The sequence below is a fragment of the Acomys minous genome (assembly GCF_964271855.1).
Source record: "Acomys minous genome assembly, chromosome: 6".
Lineage (NCBI taxonomy): Eukaryota > Metazoa > Chordata > Mammalia > Rodentia > Muridae > Acomys > Acomys minous.
In genome coordinates, this window is record NC_140487.1 from 67,230,381 (window position 1) to 67,248,510 (window position 18,130).

At 45.3% G+C, this 18,130-nt stretch overlaps 1 protein-coding gene across 1 annotated transcript in view; it reads right to left on the reverse strand.

Moving 5' to 3' along the window:
• Positions 1-18,130, reverse strand: part of TMEM178B (transmembrane protein 178B) — a 382,652-nt gene that overhangs the window by 33,208 nt on the left and 331,314 nt on the right. Inside the window, exon 3 of the mRNA XM_084785514.1 lies at positions 10,142-10,279. Coding sequence (XP_084641640.1) covers positions 10,142-10,279 — 138 coding nt within the window. The remainder of the gene's footprint in view (positions 1-10,141; positions 10,280-18,130) is intronic.

The window sequence follows — 18,130 nt, forward strand, 5'->3', positions numbered from 1 at the left end:
TCATCACAGCAATAATGACCCTGTCTAAGACACCTGGTCATATGTCCTCTTCCCACCCTTTCCAGGATATCAGCACCTTTTCAGGAGACTGGCGCTACTTATCACCACCACCATCATCATCATCATACTCTTTGCCCCCATGTTTTGCATTTGAAGGCATTGGCAAGTTTGTCACACTAAGTGATCTCGGTGTCAATTCTTCTCAAAGACTGGAAGCAACTCCAAGGCTAGGAAGAGTTTCATCTTCTATGGAAGGCAGCACTTAATACTTAATAGCTATTTGTCTATTGGATAACTAATAAGCATTGGGTAGGTTTACATGGTTCATTGAAGTAGAGACGGTTGCCTTCACCTGCCCACATGTTGGATACTCTTGACCTTTTGATAGCGTCTGGAGATAGAGTTTATGCATTTTCCAAGCTCCAAATCGGGATACAAGGTATAAGCTTGCTCCAATACTATGGACGTGTCTTAGATGTGGGACGGTCTCCCTAGTGTCAGGAAGCACAGCAGCTTTGAAGGTTTTCTAACTATTTTCAACATAGTAATAAAATAAAAGCAATGGCCCCTCCATTCCAGCAATCCAAGTTCTGTTGGATGAAAATATTTGTTCACAGAGCAGAATCCCCTTGGACCTCCAAGGCCATACTCCTAAAATCTCTCCAAGGACACTGTCTCCTAGGCATTGAAGGCCCTGGCACAGTATGAACCACTGAACAGATTGGGGTTGCCAGGAGTCATATACTTTATCCATAGTGAGGTGCAGGTGTAGCTCTGGGTCTAAGGTGTACCTCGCTACCCAATGCGTGGGCTGTATTTGGGTTTTGTGCCCCAGCTCTATAGTTCTAGGCAGTTCTTTAAATTTCAATAGCATGGGGGAGTAGGGGCCACTAAATTAAATTCTGTCCGAACACTCCACCTGCCCACTGGGAATGTGCTTTATCTATCACAGGGGCTTGCTTAATGGGGTCTGGTCTGGTAGGTCTGATGTCTGGCACACTAGCTTCAGTCTCCTCCTTCAGGCTTTGGTACAGACAGCATCTGAGCTAGTCAAGTAGTAGGGATGACAACGAGCCACGAGAGAACAGAGGGTCCAGCCTGGCTATTTTGGACCACTTCCAGCAGCCTTTTCACTTCTTCACTGTCATATCTGCTCCTCCCTTCAACACTTCCATTCCCAGGAGACAGGAGAGAGGACTCACCTTCTTTACTTTAACCCTGTTCCTCCCTCATCATTGTTTCTTTGGAGCAGCTTTTAAGCCTAATAGGTCTCCATTTACTTCAGAAAACATCATCTTTCTTTGATTTATGCTTTGTTTTAAGGACTAGAGCTTGGATGACAAGTTCCCTTTTCTTGAAACTTGCCTATCTCTGTCGCAGCAGCTAGGAGAGCAACAGGAAGGTGGTACTTTGAAGTTGCTTTAGGCATTTCCTAAGTTTCCATGGCAACTTGTCACTGTGGCATCTCCACTGCATTCTGGGGCTTTCTGTTCCATTAAGAGGGGGTGGATTGACCTGTTCCTTTTTTAACAACCACCCATCAGTGGAGAGGGTCTTTCCCACTGCCCTGCCTCTCCTCATGACTGTCCTTCATCCCATACTCCTGTCCAAGGAGAGTTCACTGTATAGAAGTGGACCAAGATTCAATGTAGTGGTGGCAAAGCAGAGTCTTGCTAATGCTGAGAGATGGAGCCTTATGGTATCTCCGTCCCAGTTGGACTATATTGTTTCAACAACTCAGGTATTTCTGTGCTGGTCCAGAAAGGCCAAGTGGGAAAGCACAGAGCTGTGGAGAAGTCATCCATCCTCCATGAGAACAAGGACAGAATCGTCTACCCCACGCCCAGTCAGGATCCTGAGAACCTAGACCAAGCTTCACCATCTCCATGAATGTGACTTTGCTAGCCCAGTCTTGGAACTTTCCTACTCAAGAAAGCGATTTGATTATTCATTAAAGGAACTCCCCCCGCCCCAAAGACTCATCAAGTGTTCTATTCTAAGCATCCACAGATGGGGGGGTACAGCCTAAGATTCTTTGAATCCATCACCTCCAAATCCTCACCTTGCTATTTATTTCCTTTGATCCTGACATATCCAGTCTCTTACTCAATGTTGATGTCACTATTCTAACACTGCTTCAGTCAAATAGCACTAAGGTCGCTTAACCCAAGATTCTAGTGAGTTTACTTCTTCTGATGCCCAACTAGAGTGTGTGAGATAGTGTTCTTTCTCACCACACAAGCAACTGCGACAGCTTTCTCTTCCTGATGGGTTGCCTTCAACATTTAGGAGTCATCTTGCATTAGAAGGAAAGGGACTCACATATTTTTTAGCTTACTCAGTCATCATGACATCAGACTTGCCCTGTGTTATGGAGAAAGGAAGCCCCAAGCAGGAAAGGAAACCTATGTTTTCAGAAGATCGCCTAGAGCCATGGTTCCCAACCTTCCTAATGCCGCAACCCTTTAATACAGTTCCTCATGGTATAGTGACCGCAACCATAGAACTATTTTCTTTGCTATTTCACAACTATAATTGTGCTTTTGTTATGAATTATAGGGTAAATATTTGTGCTTTCTGATGATCTTAAGTGATGCTGCCATGAAAGGTCTGTTTAACCTCCCAAAGGGTCGTGACCCCCAAATTGAGAACCAGAGGCTCTGAAACAAACAAATAAACAACAAACAACCCCCCTGTTCTGGATGCAGGATGATTGAATGATCTGGACAATGCTGGGGAGCCAGATGGCTTTGTGGACATGTTTTTTCTTGAATTCTCAGTGTCTGAGCAAGAGGTCAGAGATTTCAATTTTGCACTGGGTCCCTAGTAGGGCAGAGGAGGAGTGTATCTTGAGTGTATCACGCTGAAATGATTTCTGGGAGCATCCTTATCCCAATCTGGCCATGCCAGGCATGAACACAGCACCCCCTATTTTCACTGAAACTAAGAGTGGCAGGCTATAGAGTCTCCAACAGCACATATCACAGGAGCTAGCCAGAGAAGCAGATAAACTTGTGCAATATTGAATGCCATCCAGCAAAGACCCCAGGGTGATGTGTGCAATGGATAAATGCACAATAGAGCCTGATGTCCCTTCAAGAAATCAATCTGTTGACCATGACCTTAAAGGTCCTTCATGGTCTGTCTACCTGTTTGGTATCACTTCCATCGCCATCCCACTCTGCACCAGTCACAATCAACCTCGTGTTCCATTTCTCCAGACCCAATAGTTTCATTACTATTCCAAGTGCTTTGTATATGCTGGGGTCTGTTTTGTAAGGAGTGGTCCTCCCCCACATCTTCTTATAGTCTACTACTGCCCTCTATGCAGGACCCTGCCCCAACCCCACCATTGCTGAAAGGCCGTGCATGCTCTCTCCCATCTGCAGTGTGCCATTGCTCCTTCTTGTTCCTATCTTCCTCCCCAGCTCTTCCCATCTAACGTGTTTTGTATAATTATGGTACCTGCTTATTTTTTTTTCTGTCTTTCCAACTAGAATGTGAGCTTCATGGACTTTCCCTGCTTCTCTACTGTATTCCAAATAAGTGGCATGTGTCACAAAGGAGGACTTCAGTGTTTAATGAATGAATAAATGAACATCTAGGGTAGTGATTATACTGAGAGGAATTATCTGTGTGCGGATTCATTTTTCCAGTCTCCACAGCGCATACCATACATAGAGTAGTATTGGTAGCAATGACAAAAACTCACCCAAGGAGGAGAGGAATGTCAATGAAGATAGGTTTTTTTTTTTAAAGAAAGAAATATCTCAGGGGTTGGGGAGATGGCTCAGCAGCTATCATCACTGACTGCTCTTCCAGAGACCCACCACAGTGGCTCACAACCACCTGTAACTTTAATTCTAGAGGATTTGACACCCATTCTGGCCTCTGGCAGTGTGGCACACATATTGTATACAGACATTCATGCAGGCAAAAAAAAACCCCATACACATAAAACATAATAATAAAATGACAACAAATTTAGAAAAGAAATATCTCAGTGCTAAAATAATAATATAAAAAATGTCACGAGAACAATGCCTGGCATTGAAGTAAGTGCTTCAAATGAGTTAACTCTAATACTCACAGCTAGGCTTGAATCGAGAACTATTATTAGCTCTTTTTAATAGATGAGAAAATTGAAGCCAGGCATGAAAGACCGATAAGGAATGTCCCAATGTCACATAGCTAGCTCAATGTTCCTTTGGTCCTGGGCTATGTCATCATGAAAAAACACATAATTATCTCTTTTCATTGGATGACTCTACTTCCTGAACAAGGCCTCTGGGCCCCCAGTTAGAAGTGGGGTGTAATGGGTGGCTCATATGACCAAGTGTGTTTGGAGACATCTAGGGGGGAAGGGTTGAGTTCCTGCAACTACTTCCTTGACGCCTTCACTGACCACCTTCCTTTCCACGCCCTTCCCTGTTTTGTTTCAGCCTTTTATCTTGAAATGACAAAGCATTCGCTGTCTTAACCAGGACATGGTAGGGTAGCATTCTTGAGTATTTTTGTGATGGGACCTTCACCGACCACAATTTGCATGGCCAGGGATGCCCACTGTTCTGTTCTGAGGCTAAAATTTATGACAGGGGGTGGCAGCACTGGTGGCCATGTTACAACCCCTTGGGGTCTGAAGTGCTCTTGCTTCTGTGGGTTGCTAGAGTAATCCACCCTGGCCACGGGCTCCATGTAAAGTAAACCTGGGTGCTATTTCCCAATCTTCCTGACAACATGTCTCCTCCCCTAAATGGCACTTACTGTCAAAATAGACCCTCCAAGGATATGTTTTGAATGTAATTATCAAATGCTAATAAATATTCAGGGATGTACCTTGCGAGGGGCAAGAAACATTCCAGGTGTGAACTAGACTGTATTTGCTTAAGATTTTGAAGGACTGTAAGGCAAAAACCCTAGGGAGGAGTTGTGATGTCCTAGTGAAGGCTCACACCAAACTACAAAGGCAAACCAGCAGGGTAAAGGCATGGTTTTTATCCAAAGTCATTTCTGATTGGCTGTGACAGACCCTGAGCACTTCTCTGCTCATTAGAATGGACTTTGTTTAGGGCATATAGATCATAGTAACAGCCTCCGTTTATTATCAGTTTTGCATATTGCCAAGGCATCGGCTTATTGGATTTAGTCTCTCTTCCTGGAATATCTAATTTACCTGGTCCTCTGTTTTGTATCTACCCTCTCTGACCAATGAGTTTTGAAGTTATGACCTGGAGGCACAAAGTTTAAGGTGTAGTATCTCTTGACCTTATAGAAACTTCTGTTTCCAAGCAGGCCAGAGCTAGAGACTATCAATTGAGTGTGGCTTGGAGAAAAGGCTGATGGGAAAACTTGAAGCTTATAGGACTCCTTAAAAATCACTTTAAACGAAACTGTGCTCAAGATGCACAGCTCATGCCTTTGACCATCGCGCCAAACTCAAGTTTTCTAATTTTTCTACCCTTTAAGCAAGATCTTCATCTGCCAGAAGAGCGGCCTCATGCCAAGTGTCTAGGGGCTTGAAGCACAGTTGGCTACCTATGCCAAACACGTGGCATCATTAGCTTATGTCACAGCAATCATTCAAAACTGATAGCTTGAGCTACCTTCAGGGCATTCTCTTCATTTCCCCCTCACCCCCACCCGGCCCCCCAATGGAATCGCCAGGTAGAAATGGTCCCACCAACCACGGGTGGTATAAACAGAACCTTTAATGGTTTCCTCTTCCCCATTACCATCCACGCCCTCAGTTCTGGCCACCATTGCTTCATATGGCCCCCGTATGCATACCTTTGAGAAGTAGGAAGAGGAAAAAGGAAGCCTTGGGTAGGGGCACAGAATGCACGAAGAGAAATTGTGAAAACACTGACACCTACTGCAAAGCACAGAACTGGAGTTCAGTGAGGAACAGGGGTGTTCAGTGTGGATACGCAGGCCAGAGGCAGCAGTCTGGGCTGCAAGAATTCATTTATGCCAGCTACCAGCCGGATGATCTAGGACTTGACACACTGCCCTTATCTAAACCATGGGGGGTCTGGCTGGCTGGTGTGAAGAGTCTGTTCCATTTCTAAGATTCTAGGATCCAGATTAAGGTCAGGAGGCTCCATGAATTCCAGAATCACTTGTATTCTGCTTCCTAAGGGAATTAGAGAGAGGTATTTCATGACTGAAAAAGATATTCTAGTTCTGCTCAGTAAATATGAGGAGCCCCGTGAAAGGAAATATTGTTACAATAGGGGCTAGAGACACGACATAGTGCTTTCTAGAAGAATGTTGTACAAAACCAAAACATTTTCTCTTCCTTCCATATAATTTACTTTTCCAACATAGTCACTCTGCAGCTATTTATCAAGCTGCAGACATGCTCTTGACCCAAGAGATAGCGTAATGGAGGCATTCCGTCACTGAGACAGAGCGGGTTCTGGTCTGACGCTCCTGAACCTTAGGTATCAGTGCAGGCAGAGAGATGATGAACAAATACAGAGCGTTAGGAACCCATGCCAGACACCTCGTCCCCACATCTGGATTTCTAATGTCATTATCTAATAAAAAGAAACAGAGCTCACTGGGGCGATGGTGCCAGGTGGGAGCAGGGAACGCACACGATGACCTCAAACACCTCCCGGTGTTCAAAAGCAAGTGTGCAGACAAGGAACCAACCAAACACAAAACAATGGAAAACAAAACTCCACATACTGGGATATGTCAAAGGGCTCAAGAACCAATGAGAAGGCTTCCTAAGTGCCAAGGCTGGCAGAAGTGAAGTGGCCAAGAGAAGCAGCACTGGGGTACAATGCAAATGACCAAATCAATGCCCTTGAGTCCACACCAATATAAATGAGTGACTGAGTGAATTTAACTGTGGAGTACAAGAGACAAATACGCCAGCTAGGGTAACTCCAAATTATTTCTGTGGAGTGTTTCCATCCTAGCATTTCACTGTTGCTTCCTGTTCCTCCTTGGTAGCTACAACAATGCCTGTCATCAAAGAATATAGAATAGAAATGGGGAGGAAAAGAATTTACAGTAGAGAAACACTACAATCACTACTTGTTTCAAGTAACCAGAGCAACATTGACAGTCACGGGTATGATTCATGTTGAAATGATGAGATATAAATGGCGCTTTACCTCTGGGATCTCCTTCCCTCAAGCCATAATTCAATTGAATAATGAAAAAATCATATACATCCCAACAGAAGGGCATGCTATGGTTGCCTGGCCAATATTACACATGGCTTAGCCAAGAGAAACCTATAGAAACAGTAGCATCCAATGCATCCTGGTGCCAGAGATGGGATCTTGGAACAGAAAAGGACACTGGATAAACCTAAGGGGCTCTGAATAACCCACAAGCTTTAGCTAATAATAAGGTACCAATATTTATTTGTCCATTGTAACAGATGTGCCACAATAACACAAACATATTAATAAAAGGAAAAACTGGGTGTGTGGCTGACTGATATACCTTGACTCTTTATAACACTTGCTCAATTTTTAAAAATTATTCTTGAGTAAATGTACACATGAATGTCACATCTCACACGCAGAAGTCAGAGGATAATCTGTGGAAATTACCTCTCTCCTTCTACTCTATGGATCCCGGGGAGTAAACTCAGGTCCCCAGGCTTGGTAGCAAGCATTTTTACCTGTTGAGCCATGTCACCAGCTCTCAAGTGTTTACTATAAAGCAAAATGATTTATGCTGGGATTGCAAGATGACTCAGTGGGTAAAGGCACTTGCTACCAAGCCCCTGACAACCTGACTTTGGTCCCTGGGATTTGCATGGTGATGGAGAGGACCAACACCTCAGGGATGCTCTCTGGTCTCTTCTCTCTCTCTCTCTCTCTCTCTCTCTCTCTCTCTCTCTCTCTCTCTCAAATATAATTTTTACAAAAAATTATTTCTTTTCGAGACAGGGTTTTTCTGTGTAACAGCCTTGAACTCACAGCGATCCACCTGCCTCTGCCTCCTGAGTGCTGGGATTAAAGGTGTGTGCCACCAAGCATTTTTTTTTTTAAATAAAAGACTATGGAATTGTCATAGTGGAGCCAGGATGGCAAACCAGAGACTTCAGTGCTAGCCTAGGCAAAAGGTGGCACGCCTTAGCCCTGGCTTGGGGAGAAGAGGAGTGAAGGCTTCCAGTAGTTATGGGAAGACTGTGGGGAGGCACTCGATGCTATAAGCATAGGCTAGGGATCACCACTCCACTTGTAAACCTGTGTGCCTAAGAAGCTTCCCAGGAGGGAGTCAGAAGTGAGCAGCGTAGACATGTGCTCCTGTGTCACATGGTCCACCCTGTGTCATCCTGTTCTCAAGCCTCCTAGAGTCCCTGAGCTTCATTACGATGGTTTCTTGGACCCACATGGGGTTGTGCCAGCCTGGGCTGGGCCTTCTCAGGAGATGCTGCCAAAAGGAAAACTGGATCCCACCCACTACCCCTAGCCTCCTGGCAAGACAATGCTGCCCTGCTTAATTAATAGTTTCCTTTGGCTAGAACATCCATTTATCAGTTTGTGGGTGGTTACAGCACCGTATGAGGCAGCCTCTCTTTAACTCAGAAATAGTCAGATCTAGACAAGAGAAATGCCCAATGCAGACCATCTTCCTATTGGAGTCAGAAGAGGGTGTGAAGACAATTCTTTCGCCTTTAATTTGGTCTTGAGAAAATACATATATTTCATAAATCATAATTACCTATATCTATAAAATATGAATATTATATGTATAAATTATAAATATATGTGTAATTCAGAATGACATATATCTAGGCAAGATGTGGAATAGTGTAGAAATGTAAATGAATTAAAATATAGAACAGGCCCAGTGTGTTCGATGAATTGCTTCATTTAGAGTCACCAGTAGCTCGACCACTGAAACCCTCATTCCAAATATTCTTCTCCATTTAAAAAATTTTGTTGCATTGTATGTTTGTGCCTGTAGGCACCAGTATGTATATGTGCACATATGATTATGTGTGTGTGTGTGAGAGTGTACAATGACATGTGCACATGTGTGCATGTGGAAGGCAGAGGGCAACCTTGGGTGTCCTTGGTCAGGGGCTGCCTACCTTGCTTTTGGAGGCAGGTTTCTCGTTAGTCTAGAGCTTACTAGGCTAAGTGGCCAGTGAACCACAGGGATTCCCTGTCTCTGCCTCCCTGGTGCTGGTATAACAAGCATCCACCATCACACTTCGTCTTTTTACACGGGTTCTGAGCACTAAACTCTGGCCCCCATGCTTGCCAAGCAAGCGCTTTACTGATTGAGTCATCTCCCCAGGCCAAACGTGCCTTCGTCTCTCTTGCTGAATCTTCCCTTTCTAATTGCTTACCCTGCTAACATTGGGCCAGCTCCAGACACTGCTGCTCCTGGTTTCTACCTGTTTCTCTTGCTTCTGGCCCAACATAATGACTAGGGTACCTGGGTCTGCTCAGTTACAGACACTGGAGAGACCTCCACCCAAGGGAAAGCAAAGGCTACATGGTCACATTGGGAGATATACCTGTGCAGTTTGAGAGATGCCGAAGTAGATGGTGAGGAAGCTTGGACCAGGGCCTATTCCTGTATAACTATGCAGTTCTCCCTATGTACAGTCTGCTACAGGCCACTGGGCTCACTCAACAGCCATGACAGTAATAAGTAAAGGAAACAGAAACGGGAGGATCTAGTCTTGTCTCACGGCTACTTTGTTTTAAACCATAAGTCGGGGATGAGCGTGCGCCTTAGAAAAAGAAATGCCTCCTTTCTTGGTCTAACACAAAGATACAGGACACAGGAGTGGAAAATGCCCAGCACATCCTGATTTCATGCTTCCAAGTCTGAGGTCTCCAACTGCTGCCATGAAAGTCTCATAGCCACAGTGTCTCCCTCCCATCTAGGCACTGAGGGCCCCAAGACTCCAGACACTGAGGACTGGATCTCGTTTCCTTTTACATCCATAATAGTATAATGGTCAATAGGTGACAGGACAGAGACTGTTGATGAGCCAATAGCTGAGGGAGCAAAAAAAAAAAAAAAAACAAAAAAACCCCAAAAACCTACGTTGGCCATGCCCTTCTGCCACATCCTCTTACCGCTTCCCTGGAGAGCCAATTAACAGGACCTTCCCTGGCTCCCCAGCCCCATCAGCAGCATCCAGCCTTACCTCCCATGAGGAAGAGAAGCCCTGCCACATACTGCATAAGGCCTCGGTCCCAGCAGCAGCCCAGGACACCGATGATCCAGCCGAAGAGGATGATGGCCACTGCCATGCCCATGAAGCCAGCTGTCATCCTACGCAGGTCTGTGAGGAAGCAGGAGGAAAACAGCGTTAGAACATGAGATGGGATAGAGTCAGGTGTACTCTGGGGCATGGAGAAAAGAGTAGGGGCATTTCAAGGGCAGGAAGATTACCCATTGAGACCCCTACATAGGAGAGAGCCACTGGTGGTGACCGTCTTCTGCACAAATGTGCTGTGATAGATGGGTTCCTTAAGCACAGGGCAAGCACTTCATCCCCTGTGGCTGTTGGCGCACATCATCTGTGCTAGGCAAGTGTTGCTCTTCCTGTGAGACCATCGCATCCTTAAGAGAAGGATGCTGTCTTTAGCTTTATGTGGCAAATAGAGCATCTTTCTAAAAGGAACCCACTAAGTGGTAGAAAGAACTCGAACCCAGATACTTATGTCTAACTGCATCATTAGCCCTTTAGACAAGAGAGAGCAGTGGCGTAAGCTACTGGCGCAAACAGCATCTCTGAAGACCAGCTGCCTCTGCTAAGCCCTCCCTTCTGTAACCCAAGATCTGCTGGGCTGTGGGAGATTCTGGATTGGGGTGCCTTGGTGCTCTGCTCCATCCCAAGCTGGCCCATGGGCCTTAGTATTACCTGCAGCCTTGGAGGCAGAGGAAGAAGCACATTTTCCTCCCTTAGTCTGAGCCCCTGGAGCAGGCCCCTTCCTTGCACTCTGCCTCTAGGGTCAGCCCCAACTTCAAGGTGAGGACCATGCCTGATCTGTATCTCTATAACCTATTAAAGTCAGGAATGACTTGGTGAGGATGGAGGTTGCTGGGGGAAATGCTGTTTGCAGTAAAAGGGAGAGGGCAGGGCTGGTCTCTGCTGGCTACTTAGCATCTTGCCCAACTCAGCTTCTGTGCTGGCTCCTTCCCTCCTGTGGCCAGATGTCTATACTTGTTTCCCAAATGTTTTCCTCCTCTCACCATCTTTTGGTAGAACTGACTTTTTGCCTCCTTCTGGGGAGCAACTCACCCCATCACATTGGTCACTCTTTCCCAAATCTTCCTGATGCCCACCCACATTTACCAGTACATCAGCCCCAGCCTGCTAACCGAGCTCTGGCCTCTGCCCCAGACTCTGAATTCTCTGCAGCATCACAGAGCATCCTGGAGGTCCCCAAGGATATTTTTCTCTCTCTCTCTTACACACACACAAAGGCTAAAATGTCAGGGTGATGGAGAAGGTGCCTTCCTGGAATCAAGGTACCTCATATCCACCGTTGCCCCAACTATCTCTTCATATCCCAGAGGAGGAAATAACAGGATTTCTGGGGGCTTGGGGATGTGAGTCTCTCTTGAGAAGGCCACCCCTCCAGCTTTTCCCTCTCTTACATTCTATCCACTCCCACCGGAAGTCATGAAGCACACAAAGAAGGTACCTCTGCCTCCAGCACGGTACAGTTTGAGTCAAGATCCCTCTGTGGAGGGATCTGGTCTCTTTGTCCTAACAAGGATAATCAGACATTGTCAGTCCTAGCTAACAGAAACTGATGAAAGAGTCGGAGGCACAAAACACAGAGGGAGGACAATGGCTGGCCTTCCCATCTGGGAAGGAGAAGCCAGTGGGAGCTCGACAGTTCCCTCATCCCAGGGGCTGAGATCCTGAAAGGGGCATCAGAGCAGATGCCTGCCCCACCTGGTTCTGCTTTGCCTTCTTGCTCCAGCCAGGTGACAATACTAACAGTCTGTATTCACGTCTGTGAGTTGCTAAGGGTGCCTCATTATCACGTAGCACTGTTACGGATTGCTCACACTGCCAAGTGAGTCAGGAGAAGCTTTGTTGAGTCATTTGATGACAATAGTAACACACGAGCTTAGCCTTCTGCATAGCCAACCATGGCTGGAAAGGAAGGACTATCCCTGCCTATGGGCCAGCCCCAGTTCCTATGGACCGAGCATCACTTGTCTTTTTGTTTTCACCACTACAGTCACACTCACTGCCACCAATGGGATCCCTTCATCCTTCACCACATAGGCCTGATCTGCCTTGTCAGTGAAGGCATGTGAAGCCATGTGGGTTGATTGCTAGGAACCCCTGCCTGCTTGAAGGACAAATGGGAAGAGAAAGAGTCCAGCTCTGCCACTGGGAAGTTTAGTCCCTTAAACAGAAGGTACTAAATTCAGCACCCTCTCCTGGGCTCTTCCCATTTTCATCTCATGAAGGCTTCTGGGTCCTGTCCCCAATAAGCCTACCTATTCTGAAGGCCAAATGCTCGCTTCGCTTTAATACCTAGAAGTCCTTTTGACTCCATGCTCTATAGACCATTGGGAGCAAAGACATTGCCTAAGGGAACAAGTGGATGGGGAATCACATCAAGTGAGTCCACATTGGCTGGTGAGGCAGGAAATCTGAAGACAATGCCAACCATAAAATATAAGAGGTGACATTTATTGAAGGATGAGAGTGAAGAGTTTTACTTATAAGAAAATGGGAGGGGGAAGAAAAGCAAGGAAATGGAGAGACTAATGGCTATTCCACAAGCTCTGGGCAGACCTAGTCATCTGGGTATCAGGTGAAGAAGTGCAGTTGCCTTCTCTCTCTCAGCTTAGGTAAACTTCTGTGTCTCCCACAGGGCATTGTTGACTGAGGTAAAGGGTTGTTCTAAGTTGTTGATGTGGAAACAGGATGAAAAACAGAGGTCCTGACTGTGTTTTCATTGACCCGGGGAAGATTTTCACATCACCCTTGAGTCTGACTTTGTCCAACACCTATGTGAACAAGCGAGTCTTTCCTCCTTGGAGAGGTAACTGAGTTATCTATGTGGTAGCTCAGGCAAGCTACTATAATAGGTCAGAAGGCCGGCAGGACAAGAAATAGTCCAATTTTACAGATGAGAAAAAGGCGAGAGCCACAGACAAATAAATAAGTTATTGACAGTCTCAAAGCCAGTGGACTGCAAATGGAGTTAACAACTGCATTATTGAGTTGCGTGAGAAAACAGGATAAATAAAAGAACTAAAATTGATGTGAACTAATGCAGTTGGCATTTCTTCTTCTAAAATCAAGCCGTAACTATAGCTAAGAGATGAGGAACAAAGGAAAGAAGAAGACAAAAAGAGTGGGAGCTGTGAAACTTTTGGGTAGCAGAAATGACTGGGCCAGATCCAAAGATATATCAAGGAAATCCATCCACAGAATTCCCACAGGCCCAGGAACTTGTCTATATAGGGCCTTTTAGATTAGGTGGTAAACAGAGAAGGGTAAAACAAGTGTCTTGAGGGAGTTATATAAAAGAATGAGAGTCTACATCCCCTCTCCACTCCACATCACCTAGGGGCATCCATTTCTCCCCAACATCAAGGCACTGAACAACACACTTAGGAATGGAGTAGGGTGCAACCTCCACCAAGGGTTAGTTAGCACAGGTGAGGGCAACGGTTCCATGTTGAAGTTTATGGCCATACCCTTATAGCAAACTATTGGATGTGAGTTCTTGCCAGTAGACACAGCTCCCCCCCCCCCCGCAAACTGTCTTTTATTTAGTTTCCAGAAGAGGGTTATTAGACCTTCCCCTCCAACCTAGGCTGGGCCATGACAACCCATTGCACCATGGGTTGCATGGGTGAAGTTATTGCCTAAGAGACTAAGAGTATGGTGGGCCAAAACATCTCAAGACAACTTGGGATTTCCTCACTGACTTAGTAGCTCCAGGTAACTCTTTAGCATCCCGCATTTAAACTTGACCAGTTTAGGAGCTTGCTGCCAAGTCTGACAACCTGAGTTCAATCCCCTGGACCTACATGATGGAAGGAGAGAACCAATTCCCACAAGTTGTCCTCTGACTCCTCCCACACATGTCCTAGCACATGCACGCCCACACTCATACACACACACACACACACACACACACACACACACACACACACACACAGAGAGAGAGAGAGAGAGAGAGAGAGAGAGAGAGAGAGAGAATAAATAAACATTAAACAAACAAACAAACATGAGCAGATAACCAACTGAGAAAATTTTATAGCTGTGGTAGGGTGGCGAAACTTGGGAAGCAAATGGTATAAGGGGAAAAATTATAAGTATTTACATCCTCAGAGGGATAAGACCTGAAAGATATTGCTTCCATAAAGTAAAAAAGAAAAAATGAATACTGTTTTTAAAGCCAAACATGAAATAGAATGAAAGAAATTTAAAAAATCAAGAACATTTACAAATATTCCAACTTCTGTATTAATTATTCTACTATGCTCCAAAAGACTTAAGGGCATGAAATGATGATGTGAACTTGCTTTCTTCTCGGGAGGCTGAGGGAGGAAAAGCTGAGGTTCAAAACCAGGCTGGGCTATAGAGTGAGTCCAAGGATGACTGAGCATCTTAGTGCTACCTTGTCTCAAAATAGAAACTATAAAAAGGACAGTGGTACAATCCTGGCATGCCTGAATGAGACCCCAGCTGCAAAAGAGAAAAGGAGGAGGGATGGAAGGAGGGAGGGAAGGAGGGAAGGGAAGGAAGGAAGGAGAGAGAAAAAGAGGATAAATAAAAAATAAAAAATTAATGCATCTATGGGGCAGGAAAGAGAAATAAGACAATGTCTAGCTTTAATTTATCCACAAAATTAGGTCCATGAAGCCCTTAGGAAGGTAATACATCCCCTATTTGAATGTAGAGGCATTAAAAAGTGTTTTGTGTCTGTTGTTTATTTATTCATGCAATTTTAAATGTATAAATGCTCTGTCTACATGCACACATGCCTGCAAGAAGAGGGCATCAGATCCTATTATAGATGGTGTGAGCCACCATGTGGGTCCTGGGAGTTGAACTTAGGACCTCTGTAAGAGCAGCCAGTGCTCTTAACCTCTGATACATCTTACTGGCCCATGTGTCTGTTGTTTAACAATCTCTCTTGCATTCTTTTTGCATTTGAGTTAGTGCCATCTGTTACTCTGTGGTCATATGCAGATGGTGCCATCTTATCTCTTTAAGAATAAGAAAATGCCACTTAATTCCTGTGGATTCTTTGAACCCACAGCAATATCCTATAATCGGGAATTTACACAGTTTGTATTTCTTTCTCCATCACTTACTGACTTATAGAAGTAAAAGAAGAAAGAAAGAAAGAGAAGATAGAAAGAAGAGAAAGGAGACTCTAACTCACCTTCCTCAGAAGCCTTAGGGAAACATTTTTTTTTGTTCCTCTAAGAATCATCTCATAGAAAAGAGGCTTAGATGGTAAGTTTGCTTCTTTGGGCAAACATGAAAATGAAAACAAAACAAAACAAAACAAAACTCATGAACCATGTTGGGCTTGGGTCTGTTATCTGTGTTTTTGACTCTCACATCTAATGTTCTAATATTTGACACTAGAAAGCTGCATTCTAGGGGCTGGAGAGATGGCTCAGAGGTTAAGAGCACTGGCTGCTCTTCCAAAGGGCCTGAGTTCAATTCCCAGCAACCATATGGTGGCTCACAATCATCTGTAATGAGATCTGATGCCCTCTTCCGGTGTGCATGCATGCAAAAACACTGTGTGTATATGAAAAATAAATTAATTTTTAAAAAAGAAAGGTACATTCTAAACTCCTGAACTTGGTCCACATGGTGCAAAGAAGCAGGCAGAGGGAGGCTGACAGTGAGGGCAGGTGGAGGGCAAAGGCGAGGAGAACCATTAAACACAGCTAGAAAACAACAGTTCTCTTCAGGATTTTTTTCATTATTATTTTAAAGTTTACACTCCAATTAACATTTAAATTGAAAGGGATTGCTTGCAGCTCTGCACAGAGAAACTAGGAAATCTGCGTTAAGTGAATGCCACACTGTTGAGGCGCACAGCTACGCGGCTCTTTGTGTCTTTCCAGTTCTGCTGTAAGACCTTGTACAGAAAAATGAACATGATTGAAACATCTTTTTTTCCTCATGAAAAAAAAAACTGAGAAAGGTGAGGGTAAGCTTATTTTAGATCTTGCTTCCCAGGTGAAGGCTGGATACATGTGGGGAAAGGAACATGCTGTACTGATGGCTGCGATTGTGAAAGAGAGAGCCAGGAGGGCTGCCTTGCCTCTGGACAGTACCTAGAGAGAGCCACACCTGCTGGAGGCTCCCCTTCTGTATGATGGAAGTTGGCAGCCCTGGTTACAAAGGTGCCACCCTGGGAGCAGAACAACCACTCTCAAATGAACCAGGTCCATGGGCATCGTGGGCTGAGCAAAGTGCTGAACCCAGAGCCCCAGCATCCATACTGAGGGGTCAGCCAGTATGGGAGGAGGAGGAGGAGGAGGAGGAGGAGGAGGGAGAGAGAAGATGAATCAGGTTGAATTGGCAGTGAACTTCAGACCCATGAGGTCAACTCAGGACAGGGTGATTCAAAGGACAGGGCACATTCCAGAGACCAGTCATTATCTCCAAAGGAAGTGACACTGGAGTAGAAATATGTAAACAGACTTTGGGAGTTGGGGTGCTTCTGTTCAGTTTCTTACTCTTCTACTCCTTGGCCTTGGGGACATAGGCAAGTTAGCCCGACTCTGTGGATCTCTGTTTATGCAGATGGCGAGGGGGAGGTTAGGACAGCATTGATGTCAAAGAGCTGTTGAGAGGTCTACGTGGGCTGACATGTAAGCAATGTTAGGGACCCAGGCTTGTGAAATGGAGGACAAATCATCTCAGCTCAAGCAGCTGTTTTCCACTCACTGCATCCTTGCATCTGCCACCCTTGAGCACACAGGGAATGGAGTCGGATGGTGTGGAGTGTGTGTGCTTCTTACTAAAAAATTGCTACTGAGAGGGAGCGGCCTCCTGGAATCTTATTCCTTTGCTTTCCAAATGCTGGAGAGGCTAAGACCAAGAAATTATTTATTAATACAGAAATGCATATACCCTGGAGTGTTGTTGCTGCTGTCTGTCCTCCAAGGACCCAAACAGCTGGGGGCTACGGCAGCTAATAGCAGAGGTGCTGGTGGCCATTCGGGCTCCTTCAGCCCTGGGCTCTGGCAGTGAGCATGTCGGGCATGTAGGAGGAAGAGATATGGGTCAGAATATGATCATGTGTTGGGAGGGATTGGGGGGATTTAGGTAAGAAAAACAGGAATGGCTCTTGCCTCTCACTCACACAATACAAGTTGGTTCAGTATTACAGTATAGTTCTTTAAGGGGTTATTTTAGTGAAAACAAACTAGCAGCTAGATTTCCATGAAGAGTAACAGCTACAGGGTTCTGATCTCTAAAATGATGCTCAGAAGGCCCTCTGCCTTGTCCTGTGCCCCATCCTTCGCTAAGCTGTTCATATTCCAGTGGTCCAAACTGCAGTTCTTTCCCCCTCTCCCTTCGGAACAGCAAAGGGTCCTCTAGCAGTCTTGCTTCCTGTATGCTCTGCCTGTCAAGCTCTGCATCATCTTTGAAGACCTCCCCAGAATATGTGTGTGTGTGTGTGTGTGTGTGTGTGTGTGTGTGTGTGTGTGTGTGTTTGTGTCTGTGTGGCAGCTTTCTGTGGTGCTCTAGGAGACTTCCCAAGCGGTGCTCAGAGAGTGGCTGATTCCACTGCCCTATATTACAGCAGCTTCTTGTTTGCCTCGCTCTCCCTTAATCAATCCAAGCTGGTTCAGGGTTGCATTGGTGTTTGCTTTATTCTGTCTTCCTAACTCCTAGCTCATTGCCTGACACAAGCAGGTGTTTAACAAATATTTGCTAGATGTGATCACCATCCAACCCTGTAATAATTATCAAAGCTGTGTGTGTATGTGTGTGTGTGTGTGAGAGAGAGAGAGAGACAGAGACAGAGAGAGACAGACAGGCAAAGACAGAGAGAGACAGAGAGACAAACAGAGATAGACAGAGACAGAGAGACAGAGAGAGAAGACGGGGTTGAGAAGAAAATACCTCCACAATCCAACCTGCTTCAGTAACTCTTCTCTAATCTTA